At 41.2% G+C, this 27,271-nt stretch overlaps 3 protein-coding genes across 23 annotated transcripts in view; 1 reads left to right on the plus strand and 2 right to left on the minus strand.

The window, feature by feature from the left end:
• Positions 1-188: 188 nt before the first annotated feature.
• maip1 (matrix AAA peptidase interacting protein 1) lies at positions 189-4,684 on the minus strand. Its single transcript, XM_038719623.1, has 5 exons — positions 4,335-4,684; positions 4,095-4,166; positions 2,111-2,237; positions 1,144-1,294; positions 189-1,044 (listed from the first exon to the last, which is right to left on the minus strand). The coding sequence occupies exons 1-5, from the start codon at positions 4,656-4,658 to the stop codon at positions 966-968; spliced, it is 753 nt and encodes a 250-aa protein (XP_038575551.1). The 5' UTR covers positions 4,659-4,684; the 3' UTR covers positions 189-965.
• Positions 4,566-7,626, plus strand: tyw5 (tRNA-yW synthesizing protein 5). Of its 2 annotated transcripts, XM_038719620.1 has the most exons (9): positions 4,566-4,704; positions 4,842-5,026; positions 5,688-5,842; positions 5,922-5,991; positions 6,081-6,125; positions 6,233-6,370; positions 6,501-6,588; positions 6,765-6,881; positions 7,135-7,626. In XM_038719620.1, the coding sequence occupies exons 2-9, from the start codon at positions 4,946-4,948 to the stop codon at positions 7,452-7,454; spliced, it is 1,014 nt and encodes a 337-aa protein (XP_038575548.1). In that variant the 5' UTR covers positions 4,566-4,704; positions 4,842-4,945; the 3' UTR covers positions 7,455-7,626. The 2 variants fall into 2 exon arrangements, with proteins under 2 accessions (XP_038575548.1, XP_038575550.1); XM_038719622.1 differs by lacking the exon at positions 4,566-4,704 and having other exon boundaries at positions 4,890-5,026; positions 5,615-5,842.
• Positions 7,627-9,120: 1,494 nt separating this feature from the next.
• The window catches only part of lrrfip1a (leucine rich repeat (in FLII) interacting protein 1a), a 45,902-nt gene continuing 27,751 nt past the window's right edge, over positions 9,121-27,271 (minus strand). For 4 of the 20 annotated variants that reach the window (XM_038719598.1, XM_038719597.1, XM_038719605.1 and 1 more), the window contains 17 exons: positions 27,186-27,251; positions 27,068-27,109; positions 26,886-26,942; positions 26,118-26,177; positions 25,497-25,580; positions 24,814-24,870; positions 24,308-24,385; positions 23,088-23,186; positions 22,505-22,531; positions 22,228-22,353; positions 21,534-21,605; positions 20,683-20,853; positions 19,245-19,337; positions 18,911-19,003; positions 18,635-18,727; positions 18,376-18,520; positions 13,287-17,042 (listed from right to left, as the gene is read on the minus strand). In XM_038719598.1, coding sequence (XP_038575526.1) covers positions 14,020-17,042; positions 18,376-18,520; positions 18,635-18,727; positions 18,911-19,003; positions 19,245-19,337; positions 20,683-20,853; positions 21,534-21,605; positions 22,228-22,353; positions 22,505-22,531; positions 23,088-23,186; positions 24,308-24,385; positions 24,814-24,870; positions 25,497-25,580; positions 26,118-26,177; positions 26,886-26,942; positions 27,068-27,109; positions 27,186-27,251 — 4,386 coding nt within the window. In that variant the 3' untranslated portion in view covers positions 13,287-14,019. Of the gene's footprint in view, positions 10,328-10,418; positions 10,524-10,608; positions 10,689-10,775; positions 10,897-12,747; positions 12,798-13,286; positions 17,043-18,375; positions 18,521-18,634; positions 19,004-19,244; positions 19,338-20,682; positions 20,854-21,533; positions 21,606-22,227; positions 22,354-22,504; positions 22,532-23,087; positions 23,187-24,307; positions 24,386-24,813; positions 24,871-25,496; positions 25,581-26,117; positions 26,178-26,885; positions 26,943-27,067; positions 27,110-27,185; positions 27,252-27,271 lie in introns of those variants that run through there. The other 16 variants (XM_038719609.1, XM_038719612.1, XM_038719610.1 and 13 more) reach the window with 13 other exon arrangements.

Here is a 27,271-nt window from a genome sequence, read left to right on the forward strand (position 1 = left end):
GTACACCTTTGCTTTTTCAACGATTACAAATACATATTAATTTTAATGCATCAAAGACCAAAAATAAAAACAAATAAATGTAAATAAAAAGTCCCATGGAGCAATCATTTTGTCTAAATATATATGTGAAAAAGGAGTATATTAAGTGTTGAATGTTTGTAATACTACAAGAAACTAGTGGCACATTCTTAATTTCTCAAATCTTTAATAGAACAATCAATGTTCTGCTGCAGCTGCATCAAACTGCCTTAACCATTGCAAACACATGTACACACATACATAGCATGTACTTCAGGTGTCTGCAACAGGTCAAATATAGTGTGTGAAAAAAAATTATTTCAGTGTGGAAACAAATCTGGCACATTGAATTGCAACTTCTCTATAACACACAGTCCTACATAGAGAAACAGGAGTTCTCTACTTGGAAATACAGTTTCAGACTATTATCAGTCTTTTCAAAAATAAAACAACATGATCAGAAAGTTTCTAACAACAGGTGCACAGCACACCCATATGCACAAGCCCCACCCATATGATGTTACATAATAGTTACAATTAGGCTACAAATTATTTGAAAAATATATTCGATTCCTCTGGCCACAGTCCTGAATGTACAAAACCTTCCAGAGCAAGGGTTCACGAACCTGGTCACATTCTGATCAATTTTTGGGGAGATATCAGAGATAGCAAAGAAAACTATAAGAAATATTGTTATACTGCAGACGGTTTTGGCAGTATAGATGAGAACAGATGTTTTTGGCTCATGTGTGTTTTCTACAGTGACTAAGTGGATGAATCCAAGTTTGTCCTGGTGCTTCCCTCTGACTTCCCAGAGAGGTGATGGGTCTTGTTTTCCCTCTGTGGATTGACTTGTGGATTGCTGTTTTTTGTTTTTGTTTTTTACTCAATTTAATGAAAGCAAATACTGAGGAGAATTTCATGTCTTTGACCAGTTCAAAACGACCTTAATCCAAAAGCTTGGAATGTTCTATCCTTGTAATGGTCCAGTCTGGAGGGACTCCCTTAGTAAACTCCCTTTGAAATCTGCCAGAAAGCCAAAAAGAAAGATCAGAACAAGTATTCTATGTCACACAAAGATTTTTACAATTTTATATGTCATTACACTCCTGAAGATATACTCACTCATAATTTGCAGTTAGCAGTCTCTTAGTTTCTGTTTCTCTCTCTCCACCAACGGCCACCTGAAAGACACGGGTTCCCTCCATGGTGTCGTTAGGAAGACGGGCGCTTGTCAGATACCAGAAACGCATCAGAATACTGACAAACTTTCTCCCTGGAAAAAAAATAAAAAATAGTACAGACACTGATTAACACTGCACAAATAACCCCACCTGTTCTATTCCGTGCGCGCAACACCTATCCATCCTGGCAGAGGAATCCCTCCTCTCTTGCTCTTCTTGAGGTTTCTCACCCCCCCCTTCTCTAAATTGACAGTCTGTACACATTGTAAAGCCCTTTGAGGCAAATTTGTGATATTGAGCTATATAAATAAAATTTGATTTGACTTCATACTAATGCAATTAATCTACTAATATTGAGGATACAGAACCAACACAGAGAGCAAAACATTGTTTACATGTAAAATAATATGGTAATAATAACTATTGGTTCCTAAAGTAGACGAGAATCCTTAAAACAGCTCACCAATATATACTTTTAATTTCACAAAAAGACCCAGTAATTTTTAACAATAATAATAATAATAATAAATAATAATAATAATAATAATAATAATAATAAAACAGGAGTAAATTGTGTATTTGTTTGGAACTATTTTCAGCTACGGATTAATTCACATTTGGCGCTCTAGTATTTTCAGCAGCAGGACGGTGTTTGTGAGACTGTGTGAAAATAAACTACAGTGTGTGTTCATGGTAAGGGATGATGTTAGGCAGTGCAACAGCGTGACTCACTGATGAGTTGTTGTTTTTTTTTAATAGTTCTTTGGACAACAATGGAGCTCTATGGCACAGAGGAAGCAGAGATATCAGACTAAAATACTTGTTAGTAGGATCAATTCATTGTGTGTTTGGGTCTTCTCTTGGGATTTGTTGATAAGAAGGAACAGAGGTAAAAACATGCTGCTGACCATTATCATCATAGTAGATTCCCACGTCTCCCGGGGTCGTGTACATGATCTCTTCAGGATCTGCAGAGAGCGCTTTCTTGTGGCTCGATGGCAGCATGTTGCACTTTTCCTCGAGCTTTCCAATCAACTGCAAGGACATGGAAATTAGACCAAGATGAACTTGAGCAGGGAGAATACACCTGTTACATACAAGAGAAGGGTTTTAAAAGACTGCAAGTTCAATCCTTTGATACACAAAAACATGTCTTGCCATGTTTAGTAGTAAGACTAAGCGATTCCTTAATTAGTTATTCAACAGATGTATTTAATCCATCCTTGTAGTTATTCATTTGTTCCACAAATAGGTGGGAAAACCTGGCAAACAACCTTTTATTTTTATTTTTACCAGTTACTTTGTTAAACATAATTGTTATGAATAGTTATCCACACCTTACACCACTGGTTCTCAAGAGGTTTGGCTTGTGAACCTGTGTTTCCAACCAATTCCAACTTATGACCCCTCACCACAAGTTGCTTCTGTTTAGGAGCCGTTTTTTCTTTCTTTTTTTAGAGGCCTAAAGAAGGTAAACACTCCAGTCAGAACAGAAATATATCCATCCAACATCAACCGCTTATACTGCAAACAGGGTCGCGGGGGGCTGCAGCCAATCCCGGCTTACATCGTGCGAAAGGCAGTGTACACCCTGGACAGCCCGCCAGTCCATCGCAGGGCCACACAAACAAACACTCACATCCACACCTATGCAGACTCCACACAGAAAGGTTTGAACCCACGACCTTCTTGCTGTGAGGCGACAGTGCCAACCACTGCACCACCGCACCGCCCATAGAAATATATATTTGAACTTATTTCCTTAATTGAAAATATTCTTGCGAGTACTCAGAACTATAATATATATCACACTGAGGGCTCCTGGAAACACTGGCCTTGTCTATTATAATTCTATACAGTCTGCTGGTATTAGTCAGTCCTGTTTGTCCAGGATACAACTAACTTACATGCGGCTGCTTGACTTCACACTGGCACCAGAAAGAGAAAACATCATCCCTGCCTTTCTTTGCCGACTTTCAGCGTAGTATAGAACTGATCTTACTGTTTTGTTTTTTTTAAAAGGCACTCAGTGGGCTGATCCTTTCTTACATCTCAGACTGTCTCTGAGGTTTTCTGACCTGAAGTCTAATCCACGTCCTAGGGTGAAAGTCCAATTATAGTGGAACCTCTTAATTAGGAGTTCCCACACAACTGAAATTAGTCCCACCTCTATGTTACTTGTTATCCTTGCCTTGACAGAACTTATGATATATGTGTTTGTTTGTTTTTTAGATGTATTTTGTAAAAAACAGGATGCAGTATCTTGAACAGTTGAATTGTGAGGGTCAAGGCTCTTATTTTTGAGTAAACATGGGAGAGATGGTGTCCCTGTTCCATAGTACACCAATTTTTAGCAGGTTCACACTGCAAAAATACTATACTAAAAAAGCCAGTACCTGATACCTCAGCTAAGGGTATCTGCAGATACCAAGCTGATACCAATGCTCTATTTTTCTAATTTAAAAATCTGTAAAGATCACTGTGTGGAACTGATTGGAAACATGTCAATGTTAGGCCAGAGCCCACTGTGATTATCACGTCCATGATGTACACGATTATCCCACAATCTAATGCACAAAGGAAATGGGAGCAGGACTCAGAGCTGCAGAACATAAGACATAGTTGTGGATGTTGGTAAAGCAGGTCCAAAAAGATCTCAGAAAATTATAAATTATGAAATATGTTTGACAACCACTTTCTATTTTTGACATTTATTCAGCTGTTGCTCTTTGTAGGCAGATCTAACTGCAGTACACACAGAAAGAGTGCATATTGTATACCATTAGTATATAATATTGAATTGTGGATCAGCTTGAGTAATCAAGTGATCGTATTAGGTTATGGCACAGGATGGATAGCACAAGTTTGGACTTGCTAGGTTCCCATACTCACGTCTTTGGCCACGAGCCCTTCCAAAGCTTCAAACTGACACTGTGACAACAGTCTGGAAACATGGGAGAAGGCCTGCGAGAGTAAACAAAACGCTCAGCAGAACAGAATTAACACGGTATTAACTGGGTTTTAGGTCGCAGAGACAAACAAATGACGATAAATAAATGTGTAGCTGTCAGAGAAGTTGCTAACGTTAGCTAACAACCACTTAACACCACCTGTTTACAGGTTCTTACAGACCTGCTTCGCGCCCTCCGTGAACTCTTCAATGCTGAACTCTTTATCAAAGTAAGCCTTTATCAGAAAGTAGTATATTCGGGTGCGAAACCAGATGAAAGGGTTCGGGATGCCAACAACCACCACCTTCTGGTTCTGGTTCTGGTTCTGTCCGCCCTGGTCGGAGCTGTAAAGGCGGACCGCTGCTGCTACCACAGCGGCAGGTGATGAAGGACGTAGCGGCGTTTTACCGGACCGGTTAAGGATGACACTTTCATTTAAAAACAGACGAGTAAAGCTAAATGTTGACGGCAACCTGGAACAACCTCTTAACATGGGCAGCGCCATCTTTTTTTTTCCTCTGGCCTTCTTGTCCGTGTACTTGTATTGTCCGGTGAGGAACAAAGACCAACTATTAAAAATACAGATAGTAATGAAACTAAATACTTAAATAGTGACGCAGTTTTTAATATTTCATAAACAAAATTTATGTTATATAAGTAATAATAGTATATTTTTTTCTTTTTACAGTTGGCTTTCACTTTGTCATGTTTTGTTTCTATGGGGAAAGTAACACCCCGGAAGTTCCGGAGCTGTTTACTTTCATTAGTTGGTGAATTTCTGAAGCAGGTTAAATGGAGCTCCAGGAAAAAGTACCGGTGCCGATATTTACAGAAGTAGACAAGGACGTTTTTCTGCGAGAGATCTACCCCAAGGTAAGATAAATCTGCTTCCTGGGGACACGTGTCGGTCTTTATGGCTGCAGGAAAGCGCGACTACAGAAATGTACATGATCCAACCGGGGGCAGCTGCTATTCTCAGTGTTGCACGACGCCTTAAAGGGCAGTTTATAGCTGTATCTCTCTTCCTGGTATGCATTTGGTCTTGGTTCTTGGCCACATTTACAATAATGTTCTGCAGCATGTGATAATGACAGATTAGAAAGAAATTGAATCACCTGACAATCAGTTAATAATTTCAGATATTTACTTCGCAAAAACACCAAATATTCTCCGGTTTCAGTTTGTCAAAGAACAAGCATGAAGTTCTCTCATTTAAACTTTTAAGGACATAATCAAGTGATTTGTTCAGTGTCTCAAATGAGTACCTGTTACTCCAGTGTTTTAGTGTTGCACATAAAATAAAGAATGGTCAAAATCTCAGCAGAAGAGGTTGAGATATCCTGACTTTTATTCTCTACCACTCAAGTTCCAAAAAAACTCCCACAATTCTTATAATGCATTTGTGTAGTGTCTATTCATAAGACCATTCCAGCCTGAAAAATGCCTTAATTTCCCCATCAGACAGGGTGTGCAGATTGGGACTTGAGTAAAGTCTCTCCTGGGGGGCAGCTAAATTATAATGACTCTTCTCCAGCGCAGACCAGCAGTGCTGAGAGGCCCGTGTCTCGGACCATGCCTGGAGAAGTGGACAGCTGAATATCTTGGACAGAAAGGGGGAGACAAGGAAGTGAAGATTCACGTATCCGCTGTGCCACAGATGGACTTCCTTCACAAAAACTTTGTGTACAAGTGAGCTGTCCCTCACACACAAACAGAAAGACAAATCGGTGCTCCTTCTCTGCTCCCAGCTACACTTCTTTATTCACAGGACGCTGACATTCAATGAATTTGTGAAACGGGCTTCTGAAAAAAAACACTCTGACTTCTTCCTCAGTGAGGTAAGGCTCATGAAGCAAAGATATGGTATGTACTTCTTTTGCAGTATGTTATATATTTTAATGACCCAAAGTCCCTGGTCTTATTTTAGGATGAGAGCTATTATCTGCGATCACTGGGAGAGGACGTTCGAAAGGTTCTCATTTTTTTGTACGTTTCTCTTTCCACTTAAAATGTTTTCTGTCCTCTCTTGTCTGACTCTGCAGAAGCTCTTGACCCAGAATATAAATGTCTCTCTCACAGGAACCTGCTGATCTGAGCAAACAGTTCCCAGACCTGGCAGAGGATTTTCACATCCCGCACTTCTTTGCACCGGATCAGTTTTTCTCCAGTGTGTTCCGCATCAGCTCCTGCGGTCTGCAGCTGTGGACGCACTATGATGTGAGTATGCTGCGGTTCGTCGTTTGTTCAGGTTGCTTCATGTGGGTAAATATTTTTGAGGTTTGAATTTCTAAAGACACTGGCCTCAGTAAGCTCTCCCTCTTCTGGTCTTTGGGGCCTGTTCCCTCAGGTGATGGATAACCTGCTGGCTCAGGTGACGGGGATGAAGAGAGTGGTTCTCTACAGCCCCCAGGATGCATTGCACCTCTACCTGTCAGGCAAGTGGCTATAGAAAGATGCCAGTTTGTTTGAATGCTCAACATACACTTCACCAGCCTGGTCCACTTTCATATTAAACTCAAACTGATATAATTTGATTGGATGAATATTTGTTGTTTTTTTAATAGCTTGGCTAATTTTATCGTACCCTTTTAATTTGAATCGAACCCATCAGGTGATAAATCAGAGGTCCTGGACATCGACTCCCCAGACCTGCAACGGTTTCCTGAGTTTGTGAAGGCAAAGAGATACGAGTGTGTGCTGGAGCCTGGAGATCTACTTTTTATCCCTGGTAAGGCGAGCTGCCCCCATGAACCAGATCTTCCTGCAGTCACACCTGCAGATTTTCCATCTGCTTGACTGTTAAGCCACTTCTTCTCATAGAACTCAATTGTAGCACACGGATGTAAAACACTGACGTAAGACAGCACACTGTTAGTATTATAGCAACTTTGATGCATCAACAGTTACATGGGATTTTGGGTAAATAGTTTCTCATGTATAAAAGACATAACATGATGCAGTGTCCCTTTTGTTGTCCTCAGCCCTGTGGTTCCACAACACCCTGGCACTGCAGTTCGGTGTGGGTGTGAATGTGTTCTGGCGCCATCTACCTGCTGACAGCTACGACAAAAAGGACCCGTACGGTAATAAAGACCCCGTGGCTGCGACCCGGGCCCTTCAGGCGCTGGAGAGGGCCCTGCACACTCTGGATGAACTCCCGGCAGATTATCGGGACTTTTATGGCCGGCGTATGATACAGCGCATCCAAAAGCGGACGTACTGTGACAATCTGTCGAGCACAGCCAGGCAGGAGGACTCTGACAGTACATTACCCAGCAGTCCATTCACCAAGCCTGGATAAGTGTGCAGGGAAATGTGGAGTCGCCAATAAAACACCTGTGTTGCTCTTCAGCTTTGTTTTGTTCATCTGACTTTCAGCTTGGAACATGAATGTGATTATAACAAAGTTACAGTCTGTAGAGCTGCAGCAATTAATCAATTAGTTGTGACCAATTAAATGAATCACCGATTAATCGGTTTATGTAATTTATGGGGAAGAAAAGGCAAAATTATCCGATTCCAGCTTCTTACAGGTGAAGGTTTTCTGGTTTCCTTATTCCTGTTTGACAGTAAACTGAATCTCTTTGGTTGTGAACAAAACACATGTCAAACACATGTCTCAGAAAGTGGCCAACGTATAGATGTTTCCTGCTGAGGAATGGATCAAGTTTGGAAAGTATGGAATATTTTAGACATTTAGAATTGAACATTGCATAATGATGAAAATAAAAGCAAAGCTTTTTTTGCTGCATTAGCAAAACTCATAGACAAATATAGACAGTGTTTCTAAGAGTCACTGTCACTAGTGTTCCAGCTACAGCAGCGCTCATCCTCAGTTTCTCTCATAGTAGGCTTGTGAAAAAGACATTCCGGCATGTTATTACTTTTATGCATGCTGCACACCAAGGTGAGTTTCACTGCAAGTTGATCAAATTTAAACATGTTGCATAACTCCTCTGCAATTGACAATGCTTTAGCACCCTGATGTGTGTCAGACTGTACAGAGGAAAAACCCTGAATCAGTGGTGTTACTTTACAGAGAAATGCATACATCAGTGAATTATAGGTATGCGAGACATTACAAGGATCAATGAAGTCCAATCTAAATTTTTCAATACACGACGGCACATTCTGTGCTTTCAACCTTACTGTTCAGAATAAGTCCATCTCTTTAGAGAAGATGCACCTTTATCATTTTGGGGAGCTCATGTAATTCCTAGAAACCCAACCTAACATCCAAGTCAGCCTACACCTGGCCTTTTTTAAATAAGAAAAACAAACTCAGAAAACAAAAATGACTGAAGATTCACAGCTAATTTGCTCACAGGCAACGTGCCGAATTTAGAAATCTAGAATATCTTCCCTTGAGAGTGAAGCGTGTAATACTGGATGTTATCCAGTCATTTATATTTTTCTTTATACCACTGTTCCGTTTTAACTGAGTATTGTATTTAAGACCATTTTGAAAAGACGATTGCTGTGTCGTCTTGTACATGTACGTAGTGACATTTAGATTCTCTTGTAAAACGGCATAATTATAGTAGTAACATACACTGCTGCCAAGACAAAAAGATATTTGCTCACTTGAACATGACTTAATAAAAAGTACTTTATTTTTTTAAAAACTGATTAATTTATTATCCAGTAGCGAGAAAATGTTATAACATAAAATATTGTCACATGAAAAGGCACTTAACACATTTTTATTTTATATTATAATAAGAGATGGAGCAAATATGTGTTTGTCATGGTGGCAGAAATTCCCTGCTGTATGTTACCAATAGATTAAGTGACTACATAAATGTGATATTGACAACAATCTCAACTCAAGGTCCACTCGTTCTAGAGCTTTCCAAACTTCTGTTTCAAAGGTCAAGAATGAACTGTCAAGCTGAGCCTCTAATATGGCCCCGATGAAGATGGCATTTGCAGAATAAAGCATGGTCCAGGACTAAAACACACAGGTGTATAGATACCAATATGATTTGAACTTTTATTGCACAAAGATTACATTTCTTTATGTCTCCTTACAAACATCTGAAAGCTTTGTAAACAGTGAAGCAGCATCTCCCCAGTGCGTTCAGTATCTCCTGCTAACACTGCTGAGAGTCCCCGTTGTCACATCTCTTCAGTAAGTCTCAGCAGTGAAATGTGTGCACAAGAGCCAACCAGTGACTGACTACATGGAGCAGGAAGAGCTCGGAGATATGCTTAGCAGAAGGGCAGTTACACGCTGTGGGTCAAACTGTTCCACGTTCAATAACCTGCATCAAGCCGCTGGCTACAGAAAGGAACTACAATTTAAAGCTGGTGACTTTCTGACTGTGGTGATTATATGGTGTCGGTGGTGCTCTGTAAAAAGTGAGCTATCCTTTTGTCTGCAAACAGGTATCGTTCAGTTTTACCACAAGTGACAAACACACCCAAGAACTTACATCTTTAAAAATAGTTTGGCTTTGGATGCAAATCAGGAAAAGGTCTGAGGAGGAAAATACTCATTCATTTTGCTCTTTCATTCACACATACAGCACTCATGTCTTCTCGGCAACGAAGGTCAACAGTCTTGGGCCTGGGAAACTGTTTGTCTTTTCTCCGTCCTCCATGCGCGAGAGCAAGTAAATACCTTGAATCTTGATGAGAGGCGGCGCAAAGAGGGCAGTGCAGCATTTTGTCTCTCGCTATGCTGGACAACAGAGAAGTCGTCTTGGTGTCGTTCAGTCCCGGGACTCTCCATGTGGCCCATTCACCCTTCTAGCAGAGCCGTGCAGATGTTCGTACCCAAACATCTGCTCCCGCACCGCATGTACTTTTTCAGGGTGTGTGTACAATGCTACGAAGAATTCTCATCGGACAGAAAATAGACAAAGTAATGGCACATTGCTTGTTGGTGTTCTCTATTCTGTGGATATGTTAACTAAGAGTCTTGATTTCTTTTTTTTGTTCTTTTTCTTATGGTTACTATGAGGCAGCTGCAAGAGAACCCCATATTGCAGGATGACCCTTTTCCACTTCATTACCAGCCAGTTTTGGATAGAGAGGAGGTGGAGATGATGTGTGGGGACGTTTCTATGGAGTCTGCGCCATGCCACGACTAGTCTTCATCTTCTCCAGTCGTTTAGACAGGTGGCTGTTGTTCGACTCGAGTTCGTCGACCTTGTCCAGCGCTGACCGCAGCTATCGAGTCAGGTGGTAAGAGAGAATATATTGGAATTAAGAGATTAAGATTTTTTTTTTTTTTTGCCAGTGTGAGAAAACAACGTTCTACCTCTCTCTGCAGTTTCCGTTTCTCTGCCTTCAGCTCGTCCTCCACTTTCTCTGCGTTCTCTGCACAAGTCTTGTAGCGTGTCACCTGACCCTCAAGTCTGGCCACCTGGAGACCAAAGAAATACAAACATAAGTGAGAATGAGGTCATGTTTTTAGGTACGCTGTCAATTCAGAACTCTTCTCAGCTTACATTTTGTTCCAAAGCCGTGACTTCCTGCTCTGCCTTCACAAGTTTGAACTTCATGTCGCTTATTTGCCTGCTTGAATCTCCTGGAAAGATTTGAGCAAAAGCAAAAAGTTTTAGGAGACAATAAAACATCAAACTGCGGGTCTGTTTTCATGCTAATGAAAACTTACTCTGCAGTTCTATTATGTTTGGATCAGTGCCGTTTTCAAGAATTTCACCATCTGGACTTGAAGTGTTCTCTGTGCCGTTCTTCTGTGCCTTCTGTTCCAGCTGGGCCTTTAGCTTCTTTACCTGTAAACGGAGCCATAACACATCAGCTCATAGATGACTCACCCAGCTACAACCTTAGTGCATTTCTTAAGCTCCATGAGGAACATACGACAGCTCACACACACACTTTCTCAGTTGAGGAAATGTTTGTGTGTTACACTGCAACCAATCCAATGAAAATACCAAAACCAACCATGCGTTCTGTGGGACTCAGCACGTTGGAGGATATACATTAAATATATGTGTGTGTGTGTGTGTGTGTGTGTGTGTGTAATGGAAATAGAGGAATGTGTGGCTCACTGATGGGTTTTTAATAGATTCTGGACAATAATGGTATGGCAGGCCATTTTATTTAACATTTTACTAGTCACTAGTCAGAAAATTTAGTAGTAAGAATGAAAATGTAACTAGTTTCTTTTGGAATAGTTACTAGTAACTAATGAATAGGTACTAGTATCATATATAAATAATAGATACTAGCAAAATGGAAAGAGATACTAGTAACTATTCGAATAAGTACCATAAAACTTTATATAATAGCCTGGGCTTTTATTTGCTAAAATCACTGAATTGACCCCATCTATATTTGGGACAGGCCTTTAATTCCTTTCGCACAAAACTGAAAGAGTTTATTAACAATATGAATATTATATATATATGAATATTACTTGTATAAAAATGATCAAATACACGTTATTCATTTGGTCAAGCTCCGACAGACTGTTTATGCGCTTTTATTTTGAAGACAGCAACGTAAGGAGAACAACAACAGGGTGCAGGATGAGAGAAGTTAGCAGACAGAGAGTGAGGGACTTCACATGACAGGATTCACAACTTGGATTCATTTTATGAAAAGCTGTTTTGGTTCTTTTGATCGGTGGACCCTTACAGACTAAAGGAAGATAAGTAATCAAGGAAGGACACATTCAGACTTAACGGGCGCTTCAAAGGTATCTAACCATGTGCTGCATGTCCATACTGACATATCGATCATAGGTTTAAACATTAATATTTGTATTATCGATCTAAGCAGCTTAGAAGCAGCTAGAGCGGGCACCCCGACAGAGTTTAAGATGTTTTTATACATCCAAACAACTTCTATAAAAACCAGACCAGGCGTTTAATGGAGACCTGCGTTTATTTGTCAAAATGTGTTCCCACACCAGGCCAGTAAACGGGGTAGGCGGCTATTTGGGACTCAGCTATTAATTGAAGTTTTACAGTATTAGTAACTAATGAATAGTTGATATCTGAACTGCAGTGTCCCATAGATTTCAATGGCAAATGGCACTAGTAAAAAATAGTTACTAGCAACTAAAAATTAAGTACTAGTATCTAATCAATTGTTACTTGTAAAACAGGAATAGTTACTAGTAACTAATAAATAAGTACTTGTAGCTTTTAAATAGCGACTACTAAGTTTTAAGGAATAAATGTTAAAACAGCCTGCCATACAGTGGAGCTCTATGGCACAGAGGATACATCAGGCTTTGAATACATACACACACACACACACACACACACACACACTACACTTGTTAGTGGGATCCATTCATTGTTTATTTTGGGTTTTAATGGGATTTGTTCACATTAAGATTAAGAATATAACCTTTTCCCGTAAACACTCTTTAAAAGACAACTGCCATATTCAGAATAAACATATGAGCAGCATAAAGTTGATCATTATACTGTAGATACATCAATCTTACCAGTAATGGGACAACCACATATTTAGAAATTGAAATATACATAGGCCTGTCTGTTAGCAGTAAAATGTCTTCTTGGTGTATGTGAGAGGCTACAGCTGAATCAGAAGTAAAGCTCATGACAGCCACATCACAGTCTCAGATAATGGATGAATCAATGACCCACCTGCTCGATCATTTTTTCACGCTCATCCACCAGTTTCCTCAGGCGGATCTCTAAAAGATAAAGCACATGTTTGAGAAGACGACGACGACGACGACGTCTCAGAAAAACTCATTTGACGTCTGAGTCTTGGTCACGTACCATTAATGCAAACAGAATGGCATGCATCACAATGCAACACCAATAATTCTAACTCTCATCTTTAAAATGAAAAAAAAATGAGTTAACATACCAGGGGTGGGAGGAGCCAAGGACATGGTGAGAGGGGGGGGCTGGGTCAGGGTGGGAGGTTGATGCATGCAACAGAGCAGGCATCCATGGGATAGTGATGGAGCGGAGTGTGAGGGGGAATGTTAGCATGCACAAACTGTGGAGAGTACGGTCAATGCAAGAGCACACAGCTGGCAGGACTATGTTCATACTGTATGACAACACAATAATAAGATCTGGACATCTATTCTAATTGGATGGTAGTAACATTTCTTGCCAAAAGCTTAGAGTATGTCACTGAAAGAATTTCATTACAAAGATGCCTTCAAACGTTTCAATCTGGTAACAGCAGGGTATTTATTGGCACTTCAGTGTGGACCCACCACATTCATCTTTTCCATTCAGTGCAACAAAACACAAACATACATTTATCATACATTTTCTGTGCTTTAGAATCCAGAGTCCTCGTAGATGGAAATGGATTTGTTGTCAAACAACAGCCTTATTAATCCCTACATCCCCTAAACAGAACAGCGTCTCCAAGCATTTTTCATTTTTAACCATCACAACTTTCAACACTACAGCTCGGACATGGAAAAGCTAGTTCGCAGGAGTCTTAATGAGAATGACCAATTAACATGTGTGCTTTTATTTCTTTTTTATTTTACACCTATGAAATGAATACATGTATGAGTTCCTGGAACTGTAGCATGAGAAAATGTTGCAATATTATCCGTGACACATTACAAGCAGCACGATACATGTGCATCAATAACAAAATAATGTTAACTGAGCAAGTACAGTACTGTCCAATGGTAAAGTCTACTGTTACCAAGCCGTTTCCATTCCCATCTCTACACAAATCAATTGTTTTTGCACATTTAACTTCAAAGAAAACTCATGTATGGATCTTGGACTGGTTATATGGAATTTAATTAAAAGAATGTACATACTTGCACCATTAGTCAAATGGGAAAGAATCAAAGTGCTGGAAGGATCAGCATTTATTTACTTTACTACTTTGCAAACAGCTAAGCAAAGACTATACTATATACCATGTATAAGCTAAGACATTTTACAGTCCTCTTTGGCCTTGCCTTTGCCTCTCTTGCTGTTCTTCTTCGCATCTTTCCCTGTCTGCGGTGGCTCTTTATTGCTGGCCACTTGGTCTGCACTGTTTGGCAAAACCAAATCTTCGCCCTGCAACTCGTGCTTCATGGCGTCTAATCCTTCCTCTATGGGCGAAGACACAGCCTGGTTAATGTTCTCTGCATCAACAGCCACCTCCCCAACATTCAAAACATGTCCTTCCTCTATGATGTGCCCGGGCTCCTCTGCTACACCTACGTCTTCCTCAGGCACGCTGTTCGGCTTTTCACAAGCATTTTCAGACGGGGCCTCCTCGTCAGCCGAAGAGTGTTGGTTGTCTTGAGGCACAGTATCTGACGCTTTATCTAGTGTATCTATCTGGTGACCCCCATCGACCGTACACTTCTCGGCATTGCTTTCTGGCTCGTCTGGTGTACTCTCATTCGACTCAGTATTTCTTTGGCACAACTCTGAACTACCATTGCTGCTGTCGTCTAACATGACTTCAACTCCCTCCTCGACTTCTTCCTTTTTTGGATTTTTAGAAAGATGTGTCACTATAGCCGCCTCCATATCCACGTCATCAAAATCAAAAGACTGCCCTTCCTCATCTTCAACGCCCCCTTCATCACTGTCCTCCAGGGTGGGTTGAGATGCATCATTTTCCCCAGACTCGTCTTTGCTGGGTTCATGCAGTTGCTCTGCCGAAGGACAAACAGGTGTCTCACTTTGCTGATCCTTTTGACTGTTGTTATGTTCTGGATCTTCTACAGCTGATTCTTCAGTACTGTGGTCCTGTTTGATAGAGGACCCAATTTCAGTAGCTTCTTTTGGAGAGTCTGGTGTATTTAACGTGTTAATGGTATCGATCTCTTCTGTTTCAGAGGACACGGCTGCATTGGATTCATCAATCGGATCCTCACACTGTAATGTCTGGCTTTTTACATCATCCAGTTCTTCTACCTGCACTGCGGTCTCCAGCAGACTCTTTTCGCCGTCAATTGCGTCAGTGTTTTTCGTTAAAGATGCACAACTGTCTCTTTTTTCGTCAAGCGAGGGGCTGTCTGGCTCGGCTAAACCTTCGGCCTCCCTCAAGTCTCCACTCAGCTCCTCTTTTTCTGCTTTTAGCCCTGAATTATCCCCGTCATGACTGGCACTGGCAGAAAAGGATTCTTGTTCTGTCTCTGCTCCTGGCTCCTCATCATCTTTGACTGTCACAGTTGCCTCCTCGGGACCTCTATCAGGAACCTCGCTGCCCAACTCCACGGTTGCGGACAGCTCCGAAGGCGGCTCTGAGCCAGACAAGCTCTTGAGACCATCTGTGAAGCCATCAGTAGAACACAGGGAGACTGACGTGTTATTGTTGGTCTCAGAATTGTTTGTGGATTTAGATTCATCAGCAGCACTGGGACCATGGCTTGGAACTTGAGATTGAGCTTCAGTGTTTTCCTTCCCGTTTCTTTCAAAGGTGTTTTTGGGTTTACTAGTTGTGCATTCTGATTTCCTCCCATCAACAGACCCACTTTCACCCTCCACACTATCAACAATTTCTGAATCAGTATGGATGACATTAGTTGAGATGTCTGCTTCACTTTTCGAGTTCTCTACACTGGAAGTACACATTTTATCAAGACCATGAGAGCTCTCTGCACGTTTGGAGTTGTCAATAGGATCACATGTACTGAGGTTGGTCTCTGGTACAGGACTTGCTGGAGATCCCACTGCTTCTACCATCTTGCTTTCCAAAGTTTGTTCCTTGTCTTGCTCATCCGTTTTGGGATCTGTGCAGGTTTCCTTGAGAGTTTCACCACAAGAAAAGTTTTCAGCGGGTGCCACTGTCTGCGCTGCTTCTACTGTTCCTGTTTCCTTGTTCTGTTCATCCAGAACATGATCCAGTACTATTTCGTTGGGAGTTTCAGTGTGAGAAAAGGTTTCAGTAGTTGCCACAGCTTCTACTTCTTCTATATTTTCCGTTTCCGAACTTTGTTCCTTGTCTTGCTCACCTGAAACATGATCCACCCTCGATTCTTTGAGAGGTTCATTGTGAGACCAGTTTTCAGTCGGGTGCACTGCTTCTATTCTGTCTACCTCCTCTGTTTCTTGTGTTGCCTGCTCATTTTTAACTGGAACCACCCTCAATTCTTTGAGGTTTTCAACATCAGGTTCTGCCGGTTCTGTCTCATTATCTTGTGCAGCCGATTCAATGTCTTCTTCTATTTTGCCCTTTTTTGTAGCTGTTCCATCTTTTTGTTGTTCCTTATCTTCATGAGTTCCTCCTTTCTTTTTGCTTCTCCTCTTCTTTTTCTTCTTTTTCCCTGAAGCAGAAGCGCCCTGAGGCAGAGATTTATTTGATATTTCCGCTGCCCCGTCGTTCTCTGCGTCTCTGTCGTTCTCGGGCTCTTGTTGGGGTTCGGTGTTTGATGCAGCTCGGACAGACCCGTCAGGTAAACTCTCTTTCATAACATCTTGTGCAACTTTTTGCTGAGGACATGACTCCGTATTGCTCAAACTGTTTCTCTCAACATCTTTCCCTTTGTTGTCTTGCTCTTCTAAAAAGTCGTTACATGACTCTCTGTCAACACTGTGTGTCTCAACACTACTGCTTGTGGTTTGTGTCTCCCCTAAATCTGGGTTACTTATGTCTACAACATCTCCCCCCTCAGGTGTTTCTGTTTCTGGAACATTTTCCTCAGAACTTGTTACAATCCCTTGAAGCCCAGGGCTGCAAACATTTATATCTTTGGCTTCTGTGATTGAACGGTCATCAATGTCAACATTTAAGTCCTTGCTGAGGCCACTTTCTTCAACATTGTCTTCTTCAGTGGCTAAGCATGTTTGCTGTTCTTCACTAGATGTTTCCAGTACGGGGACATCAGCAACATTACAGAGTGAATCAGAGTTCAAATGATTCTCTTCGGCCTCCTCAACCATTTCTTGATGCTGCTCTGGATCCACCTCTTCCTCTCCGCTACTTCTCAACTGAGTGTCCTCTGTGTTGCCTGAGAGATCGTGAAGAGGTGATAGAGGGCCAAAAAATGTTATGACTTCACACATGATTTTCAAAACTGTAAATCTAAAGGAAGTGCATCAGCAGAAGTCAAGGTAAGGCCTGAATGATTTGGTGGCCAGAAAAAGAAGCACAGAGCCAAGATGACCAAGAGAAGCACAAGTAGAACAAGAAGAAGAAAGGCAGGAGGAACACCGAAATGAAGTTCTCGATTCCCAGATCATCAATGTGACAAGAAAAGAAGCCTGAAGCTGGCGTCGCAAAGATATACATACAAATTTCTCCTCACATTAACTACTATTTGCTTCTAAATTACACTCAAATGTTTTATAGAATTAACCCTCTAGAGACCTGTCAGCATTTGCACACCAACACCACCTGCATTAACACAGTTAGTTTTGATTCAGAACTATATGTATTAGCCGAACTGGTGAAAAAGTTGGAAGAGAAACATGAAGCCAACACATTGCTAATGAAGAAGTGAGGTGTTGCTTTAAGTGAAATCTTAGTTTCTACAGGAAAGCAAGATGTCTGATAGATGTTGCTTAAAGGATAAGGCTGCTGTTTCTCTACATTTTACTTGTAGTTGGCAAATTTCATGAAAAGACCAAAACTAAGTAACAATGCATCGGTCCGTCTCACTACTTTGCGACCTCCCTACCCTGTCTGAACCACAAGCCCATTGGTTTCCACTAAAGACTACAGAAATACATCAGTTTAAATTAGCCTCTGTTATGTCCTTAAACAGCTGGACAGTGTAGTGTTTAGCAAACGTTACTCAAACAGGAATAAATTGTGCATTTGCTGGGGACTATTTCAGCTGCAGATTAATACACATTTGGGGCACTAGCATATTTACGTCCAACACCGTGGCTAAGTTCTATAGCACAGAGGAATGGGTCTTTTCATGGAATTTATTCAAAATAATAAAAAGGTCCATTTAGTAGTTTAGTAGTAACACAATCTTCCTCAGCAGAGAGTTTGTTGAAATTGCCATTGTCCTCTCAAAGAGGTCTCGTCAACATTGGTTCAAAAGTTAAGATTGAAAGCTTCATCACCAGACTTATCCTTTCAGGTGAAAAATGTGTTAAGTGACACTTCCAGGGGCACAACACTGAACTGAAGAGTTCACTCCAAAATCAGACATTAACCATTTGAAAATTCAGATGTCAATTGTGAGAAAAATGCCTACATGTAATCTCACTACTCAGTATTCATTTTCATAGATTCATTTCCATCACCACGAAAATTTTGGAATGAAAGTCTTCAGAAAGTTTTATGCCGAGCCATGCAGTAAGAAGTTCTTAATTCACAATGCGTCTTACCGAGCATGCTGTTCCCCTCCGTTGGAGAGGTCTGGGAATCCTGAGTCGGTTGGGAAGCAGGGTCCGCACTGGGGGATCCTTCAACTTCTGCCTCACCACCATCTCCATTGATGTTCAGATCAGGTCCCAATACTATTCCATGTTTCTGGACAAATAAAAAGTCAAACATTACTTTATTTTTATACTTTAGAGTCTCACATTTGCTCTGCAAAACGACACACAGCTGGCTTAAATAAGTATTCACACACTGACTGAGTACCTTCAGAATGTCTTTCAGATTCACCACTTCTTCTCTGAGCTCATCTCGCTCAATTCGGATTGCATCTGTGTATTCTTTCTGTCGCTCTAAGGCCTGAGCAGCGCCCCCAAGTGGCAGAGTGCGAAAGGAAGTAAAAACAAACATGTACATGGGGTGGGGAAAAAAAGTGAAAGTGAAAGCTCATGCAAAGGAGATACTGAATTCATGTCAGCAGAAGTAAAGCTGAAGATAATAAAACACAAAATGGCTGGACCAGGGCTCATAGGCAGGGCGTACCCCAATTTTTTTATCCTTCCACTCCACCGTCTCCTGCAGGTCAGATATTTCTCTAATAAAACCCTCCTGTTTCAAACGCAGCTGACGGATCTCCTAAACAGCAGGAAAAGGATTTGAAGTTTGAGACGCAGAGAGAGAAAGCAAAAAGAGAAAAGCAGTGTAAGCATATAAATAGTGTATGAAAAGAAAAGAAAGCTGTGAAATGCACCCCAACATGCAGCCTTTCTCCGTGACAAACTGAGTTTGTTTGTTTTCTTAGTATCTGTCTTTTAAGCCCATGGGAGGCTTTCACACTCATTGTTAGGCACATTCACACCAGGGGACAAATACTCACATTTAGCAGCTCTTCACTTTGTTTTAGCGTCTCTTTCATTTCATTGAACTGGAACTGAAGCACACTGTGGGCATGTTTCTCTCGCTCGAATTCCTGTGAGGAACAAGAGACAACTTGACAACCAATAACTCCTTTGATGTCATTTTGAACGTCCATCTCATACATGACCAAAAACTTCATAGGAAAGCTACTTGCATCGCTGTCAGTATGTCGTCTTCACTTGAACAGTTGTCATTCTGAGACCTGAAATGTGCATTACGGTGCTCATTTGGCTGATATGTTGTATGTCCTAGCGTACCACCGATATAATGCTGTTTAACTGCATATGTGGAGAGTAGAGTGCAGTGTTGTTTGTGTTGAGTCAAAACAAAGCATCATTTATTCTCTCATGTCTTCTGTAAGAAAAAAGTTGTGAAACCAGATTTAAACACTTGATAATGTAAGTATACAGTATCTAACAAAAGTGAGTACTCCCCTCACATACTGTAAATATTTGTTTATATCTTTTCATGTGACAACACTGAAGAAATGACACTTTGCTACAATATAAAGTAGTGAGTGTACAGCTTGTATAACTGTAAATTTGCTGTCCCCTCAAAATAACACATCACACCGCCATTAATGTCTAAACCGCTGGCAACAAAAGGGAGTACACCCCTAAGTGAAAATGTCCAAATTGGCCCCACTTAGTCATTTTCCCTCCCTGATGTCATGTGACTCGTTAACTGGAGGAGCGCAAGGTCTCTAAACATCCACCAGCTCCGTGATGTCGTCATGGAGGAGTGGAAGAGGACTCCAGTGGCAACCTGTGAAGCTCTGGTGAACTCCATGCCCAAGAGGGTTAAGGCAGGGCTGGAAAATTATGGTGACCACACAAAATATTGACACTTTGGGCCAATTTGGACATTTTAGGGGTGTCCTCACTTTTGTGATACACTGTATATAAAGGCAGCTTCATTCATTGGGACTGATTACTTGCATCAAAGTTTCTGCATGTTTATTTTTATAAAAACAGCTTTGTGGAAGCAGAACATTGATTGAATAAATGCAAGAAAAGTCTCGTCTAGGTCCACGTTCCATCCATGAATAAATGACAGCAAAACTTGTACAAGCTAGCAAGGTGTAACCCTCCTGTGAAGTGTGTCACTTTCAGTGTTTTAAACACACTTTACTGGCATTTAACGAGAAGAGGTATGACCTCACAAGCAATGACATATTGATTAACATTTCTCAACAGCTGAGTGCTATGAATCACAAGGGAATAGGTCATAAGGGTGTTTTTTGACACCAAACAGATGGACACATTTATGGTTTCTTATTCAAAACAGGAACCAGATTTAAGCCATTCAGACTTCCTACAATTTCAATATTTACTTTTATTTTAGGTCAAACATGTGGCTTAATTCTATAATATTCTCAGTTTTAAAGACTGCTGTACCTTGACTTTCTCCTCATATCCACGACGTGACTCAGACAGCAGTTCCTCCAGCTCCATGAGCGAGTCCTTCAGTGTGTCCACCTGGTACATCAGGTTGTTCTTCTCGTTATCCAGCTGGGCGTTGGACACCATGGCCTTACGATACTTCTCCTCCACTTCTGCTAATGCATCCTAATGTCATGACATTTACAGAATATAAGAATATAACAGGTGCTGGCTCAGGTATAACACATCATACTTTCCTCGGTCAAAGGGTATGGAAAAGTTTCAGTTTGGAGTAACAGATGGGGTGCAGCAGGCAGAGAATCCAGGCAATGCTAAAACGCACTTGGAAGTCAAACCTGTATACATATCTGTATTTCACAACTGTAAACCCTGGTGAGTGGAAATGTGAGTTAAGAAGTGTAGGCTAATACACACACACACACACACACACAGACACACACACCAAAATTGAAGAAAGAAAGCAACATGCAGGTGAAACTTTGCCGGTTAGATCGCCAGTTTGCAAGTTTATACACAAAAACATCGGCATTGCCCAGGGGAAAATGAATGACAGGAACGGCATCTGAGCCTTACAAAAGGACTACAGTTATACCACTGCCCATGTGTGTCAACACTTGTGTCGAGTCTAGAGCAGCAGTATTGCTCCTAAAACACTCCATGGAGAGTTTCTAGATAAAGCATTTATTTTATAGTTAGGACAACAAAATATTAATTGTTTGTTTCCATTTCAATTCAGAAGCCCTGTAAGCAACACGTCTTATAAAATAAAGTCAGGGACACCAAACTTATTAGTTCAGATTAGTGAGTCTGGAGCTGGGAGTTCTGTGAGGGTCTCAGGCTTATACCTTGACTTCTTTTAGGTTCTGTGTGTACTTGGTTTCCACATCTTGAATCTGATCCTTCAGTTCGTGAATCTCCTGGTGAAGAGTGCAGCAGCATTGAGCAGAGAAGCGCATCGTGACAGCATCAGAAAAAGGTAACCGGGCAATGAGAACAGCACAAGAAGTGTTTGCAGAAAGAATGAAAATGGCATGACAGCGTGCAACTTCATACAAGAACATGATTTAGACAAAAATAAATCTCTGAGTACAACAGTAAGATCCAGTTTTTCTAGAATGTGAGACTTGTGCCCTCTAATGTCTTGTGGAATCGTTCATGGACAGAAATATCTCTGTCCCTCTTCCACACTGAATTTAACCAAATGAGTATTGACATTTGACTCTACACAAAAGCTTCTGCTCTGACATAATACAGCAGAAAACTTTTCTTAAAGTCTCATCGGTAAAACGATGAACAATTTTGGCCAATTAAAGAGTAATTCATCATTGGAGCTGAAACTCTGATCTTAATTATCTGACTGTTGTTGTTATTGTTTTTAACTATGTTCAATTAAGTACATATTCCATGTAACGCACACATTAGAGACAATTACTCAAGTCAAATGATTCAGATTGTCCATGTAAATTCTTGTTTTCATGATGATTTTGTCAAAATGATTGAATAACCCTGCATGAGGAAGCTACACCTCTTCAGCATTACCTTGATTTCTCGTATAGAGGTCTCTGCGTCGACATTTATAGCCGTCTCGCCGCTTCCTCTCCGTGAGGAAGTCCCACCCAAGGAGGTGAGGGTTGCTGCTGTTATGGCAGAAGCTGCTCGAGATCCCTGAGGAGGGGGAAAAAAAACCCTCCTTTATATATATATTTTTTTACACTCACATAAAGGATGAAACACCCACTCATAATTCTTCATTAACTGTCACTTCCTGCATCATGAGTAATAAAATACATAGCATTTGGTGACGTAATTCACTCACCTTCTCAAGATAATCTCTGTCCTCCACCTGTTGAGGCAAATAAAATAGAGTCAGAGCAAACAGAGGGTGATGAAGAGGCCACAGGGCCACAAAAACTAACTGAGGGAGGAAGAAAGTCCCTAAATCCTCACACACGGCACCTCAGCAGTAAGAAGATTTGCCTTTAACACATGAAACAAAACTTCCAACTATTCCAATCTGCTTTCTACTCATGAACATATTAAGAAAAGGCACAAGTTTATTTTGACGTGCAACACCATGCAAATTATCAGAATGGGTGGCGTCAAAACTCCTTCAGAAATTAAAACCACCAAAACTTAACAGGTGAAAGATTAGTCAGACAGTATTCCACAGCAGAACAGCAGCTCATGTGTTACAAAAACACTTCAAACACTGGGCCATCTTCTGCCACACGCACAAAAACAAACTGTCAACACACAAATTAACCTCTGACACAAACACAGTGTGCAATCAGCCCTCCTTGTAGGGCCAAGTGCACACAGAGGAAGGACGGCGGCAAAAAAAGCAACCAAGCAGGAGCTCGGCTCACATCACTGCCTCCTGCGGGTGCGAAGCCACTCACATCGGAAAAGTCAGGAATAGTAACATCGTCCAGGTCTCGGGGGAGGCCACTGCTACTGGCCGCGCTCCTTAAAAAACTGGCAACAGAGCTGCAGTTGTCCTACATCGGCCACCAGGAGGCGAACCAGAACAACAAAGAAGTCAAACACACACCAGCCAGTTAGAAATACACACAAAAACAAACAAAAAAAAAAGCATAGAAAGAAGTTGCAGAGAGAAGAACTTATTTTCAAATCCTCATTAGTGCTCAGAAAGACTAAAAGGAGATCCATCTTTACTCTACATGTAAATTGTGTTACCTCAGGTTCTTTTTTTGGAGATTATTTTTGTGTGGACTGGTGTTATGGCTCATGATGGGAAAGATAATCACCTTCATTTTGAATTTGAACGAGAGTTAACTGAATTAGTTGCATGTATGAAAATAAAAAAGTGTCCGACCCAGCCCCTGAACAGTAATGACGGCATCCTACAGGCCCACTTTCAGAACACTGTTGCTAAAAACAAGGTTTGGGAGCAGATAATGCATCACATTTCTGAGTCATGGTGTTTCCCCATCAATCACTGACATCACACAGTAGTAGGCTACATTTTTAAGTAAAAAATGAGTATTGTGTATATGTGTATTCTAAGGAACATTTTTCAACTGGTGACTGATAAATCAACGGATCTAAATCCAAAGAAAAGCATTTTTAAACTGTGTTCTTTGTGAATGACGAGCCTCTACTAAAACTGTGCAGCTCCAGGCTTGTGGCAGATGGACAGAAACTGTGCTGTGGCTCGTCTCTGAACTCACTGAGCTGGACTGATGACCACACACTCAGACTTGTGTTTCATAGTTACATTTCAGGTATTATTAACAGGGAGTTCAGTGCTTTTCTGAGCTTTCATTCATGGCTCATTAAAACAAAACATTAACATTCAGTACAGGTCCATCAGGAAATACCTGCTTGTATTCTAAACGCAGAACAATTAATGTTTGCGCATTTCCAAATTCTGCAAATCATGCCAAGTCTGAGTCACTGTTGCACCCAGAATGAACAGGGCCTAATGATATACAGAATTCCTCTGATGTCAGTGAATCATAAACCAAACTGTAGTGTAAGTGGATAATGGCTAAGTTCAATCATAGACTTCTGTGGTTACAAAGCATCATGTTCATGTGGCTTAATGCTATTTAAACCCCAGTGTTGGTGGAAGGGTGTCTGGAGATTGAAGGCTCACCACTGGGCTGGCGCGGGCCGAACTGGCCCGGGAAGAGGCTCTGGAGTTGGAGCTGCGATAACTAGTGTACTCTAAAGGCTGCAGAGAAAACGCACAGTTATGTTTTCTGTCTACACATGGAGGCAAACAAACAAGCATGCGCATATTCACACCAAGAGTACTAATGATAAACGCATGCTGGGGAGGACTGATGCCACAACTTGGAATAAAAATCACAATCTGCTTTATTCAAAATGTACATCTAAATTCTTTTTCACTTTTTGAACAATTCACAGATATTAGACTTATTAGCAAAAAGCTACAGTCAGTCAAAATTCAGTGAAGGCCTTGCTCGTGTGAGAACGAAACAAACGCAAACTTCACACATGGTCCATTCCATTACTTCACACCAGATACACGGTGACACTTAACTGTTAGTCAGTTAACAATCCAGGAACAGAAAGACGTTTCACAGGTCATTCTCAGATGTGTCAAACCAACAAAGCCACAGTTCCCTTAAATCTTACATGTGAGCCAGCGACTCGCCGTGGCCCAATACTGAGACCATCTTCATATGCAGAGCTCTGCATATGTGACATGTCACAAACACACAGACACACACAGTAAGCTGTATGCTCACGCTTCAGTGGTGTGAATTATTACATTTTGTGATTTTATTACGTGCTCTTCTACTCTTCTACTTAGTGTCGGACACGTGGCTCCATTCGGACCTGACGTTAATGCTGGGAATTTACAAAGTGTTCAAGCATTTAACTGAGAGCCGCTGACTTCAGCATCAAATCCTTTGCTTTGAAAACAAACAAGCTCAGTTATGGGTGTTCTAAAGAAAGCTGGTGTGAGTGATTGATAATTACAGGTGTCATTTAACACTGTGGAAGTTACAGCGGGGGAAGGGTAAGCTGAAAATGAATGGAACCAACCCTACGATAGAGCTGCTGGGTGATCTGATTGAGTGAGCTGCAGAACTGCAACAGATAAGTCGGGCGACAGAATGAGGTCTGCGGGGCAGCAGGTTGGAAAAGGTTGTGAAAACAGGATGAATGATAACTTAACTATTTTACTTTTTCTTGTAGAGAAATTCTCTTCTCTTTCTGTTGTCCCTCTCTACAGAGAGGTGGAAGGTCAGGTTGCAGCTACAGAGTAGCAACAAACCTGACCGAGTGTTTACAGTATTTGTCTGTATACAGACCTGGTAACCATTGAAAGCTGAACCTGGGTTTCTGGAGGAGGACAGACCATTGAAGCTGTACAAGTCAGAGGAAGCATAAGAGACCTGAAAAGGAGGAAAGGGAAGAAGACAGCAGAGAGTGTGCGGGGGGAGGGGGGTGGAGAGGAAACAATAGGAACTTCAGAAACATCTTTTTTTTTTTTTTTTTTAAATCACCCAACTCTTCATCCAAAGCGTAACTTTCACCTGTCAGCAGTGCATTCATACTACGCAACTAAACAGCAGTGAGTGAGGATCAGTGCTGTATGAATGTGTAGCAAATCAAATCCCCCCCCCCCACACACACACACACACACATGCACAAACCAATCCAAATAATTCTGGACAACATTTTCATCTATAAGCAGGGAAATATGGCCAAAAATGTAATCACGATAAAAAAACTTCATACTTTTCTATCTAACCATTTTAACTTAGCCAGCCTTTACATGTGTGGTTGTGACCCAGCGCTAGCTAATGGGTCCTTCCCAGCAAAAGTCCAATCCACATCTTGTTTTAACACACAAAACAACTACATTATCAGCATGCTCGCCGAAAATCTGAATCAAAATTCAGAATTCAACACAAAATTCTGCCACCCACCGGCTGCAAGTCTAATCTGGAGGCACGAGACATCCGGTTGTCATCACTTAGTCTGGAGCTCTGCGGGGAGGACACATCAAACACCACAAAACTAAATGTCATCCTCAATTCATCTGTCTGACAGCGCACAGCTGTGTTTCAACATCACAGAGGTTTAACTTATTGACACATCACATGCTGTGAGTATGCTGATATGTAGCAGGTTTGGAACATATGATATCAATCAAATGTGTCAGCGCTAGAAATAACAAGGTAAAATCAAAGATATCAGCACAGGCCTCTAGCTGTTCTTTTTTATTTTTACATTATTTGTGTTGAGGAGCTTCTGATCTTCCTTCTACTAGAATGGAATGACTACAGGAAGAAATGTAAAGCATATTGCTGCCTTCTATAGGCAAGTCCTGTTCATTTTTCCAGTTGATTAAATTCTTGTGCACAAACCAGCAGAGTGCAGAAATGTAGTCATCTTCAAGATTGTTTTTAAAGACAAATAAATTGCTTTAGATTCTACTAACAGATTGTAAAATTGACAAGAATGTTTTCTTTGACTCCACCCCCTGCAGTTTGCCCAAACAATGAGATTATTTCTGTGTCCAAAATATGATTTCCAAAGCAAAATTCAACTCCGCATTACAGTGTTAACAGGACAGTTTGCCCTCAACATGACACAGCTGTATCTGGTTCATCAAAGCGACTGTTACGCTAGATTCTGTTTTGGACTACTGTACAGCAAGTCAGCATTAAGGATGATAGGGGCCCGCCACGCACCGTTAGGTCTAGTCTGGAGGAGCGAGACACTCTGCTTTCATCACTGAGTCTTGAGCTCTGACGGCATGAGAAAGAGGAGGGTCATGAGTGACAGGTTGAAGGTTGTCCACAAACGTGCTAGCATTCCCTTATTTTACAGCCGACCAAACGCAAATGTCAGTACAATCAGTTCAACTACGAACCCTGCTGGATATTACACTGTAATCATCATCACAGCCGTTCCTCTGTGGAGAAAGAAGACGAGTGAGAAACATTTCTGTGGAGGCCGTTTGTGCATTCACAGGCTGGGTTTTTACATACATCTCTGTCTTTGTGCTTATGCTTCTTCTTTTTCTTTGACTTCTTGTGTGAGTGTGATGGGGAGTCCTGAGAGTGAGAGAAAGAGA

The sequence above is a fragment of the Micropterus salmoides genome, unplaced genomic scaffold (genome assembly GCF_014851395.1).
Source record: "Micropterus salmoides isolate LMB-PRFRI ecotype aquatic unplaced genomic scaffold, ASM1485139v1 Ms_hic_scaffold_15, whole genome shotgun sequence".
NCBI classification, from domain to species: Eukaryota; Metazoa; Chordata; class Actinopteri; order Centrarchiformes; family Centrarchidae; genus Micropterus; species Micropterus salmoides.

Excerpts from the sequence above, each read along its gene's own strand:
- maip1 (XM_038719623.1), bottom strand. The coding sequence starts at position 4,658 with ATGGCGCTGCCCATGTTAAGAGGTTGTTCCAGGTTGCCGTCAACATTT. Across the intron at positions 4,167-4,334 it reads TCACGGAGGGCGCGAAGCAG|GCCTTCTCCCATGTTTCCAG; the intron begins GTCTGTAAGAAC and ends TTACTCTCGCAG. Across the intron at positions 1,295-2,110 it reads AATCTACTATGATGATAATG|GGAGAAAGTTTGTCAGTATT; the intron begins GTCAGCAGCATG and ends TTTTTTTTCCAG.
- tyw5 (XM_038719620.1), top strand. The coding sequence starts at position 4,946 with ATGGAGCTCCAGGAAAAAGTACCGGTGCCGATATTTACAGAAGTAGAC. Across the intron at positions 6,126-6,232 it reads TGGGAGAGGACGTTCGAAAG|GAACCTGCTGATCTGAGCAA; the intron begins GTTCTCATTTTT and ends TCTCTCTCACAG. Across the intron at positions 6,371-6,500 it reads AGCTGTGGACGCACTATGAT|GTGATGGATAACCTGCTGGC; the intron begins GTGAGTATGCTG and ends CTGTTCCCTCAG.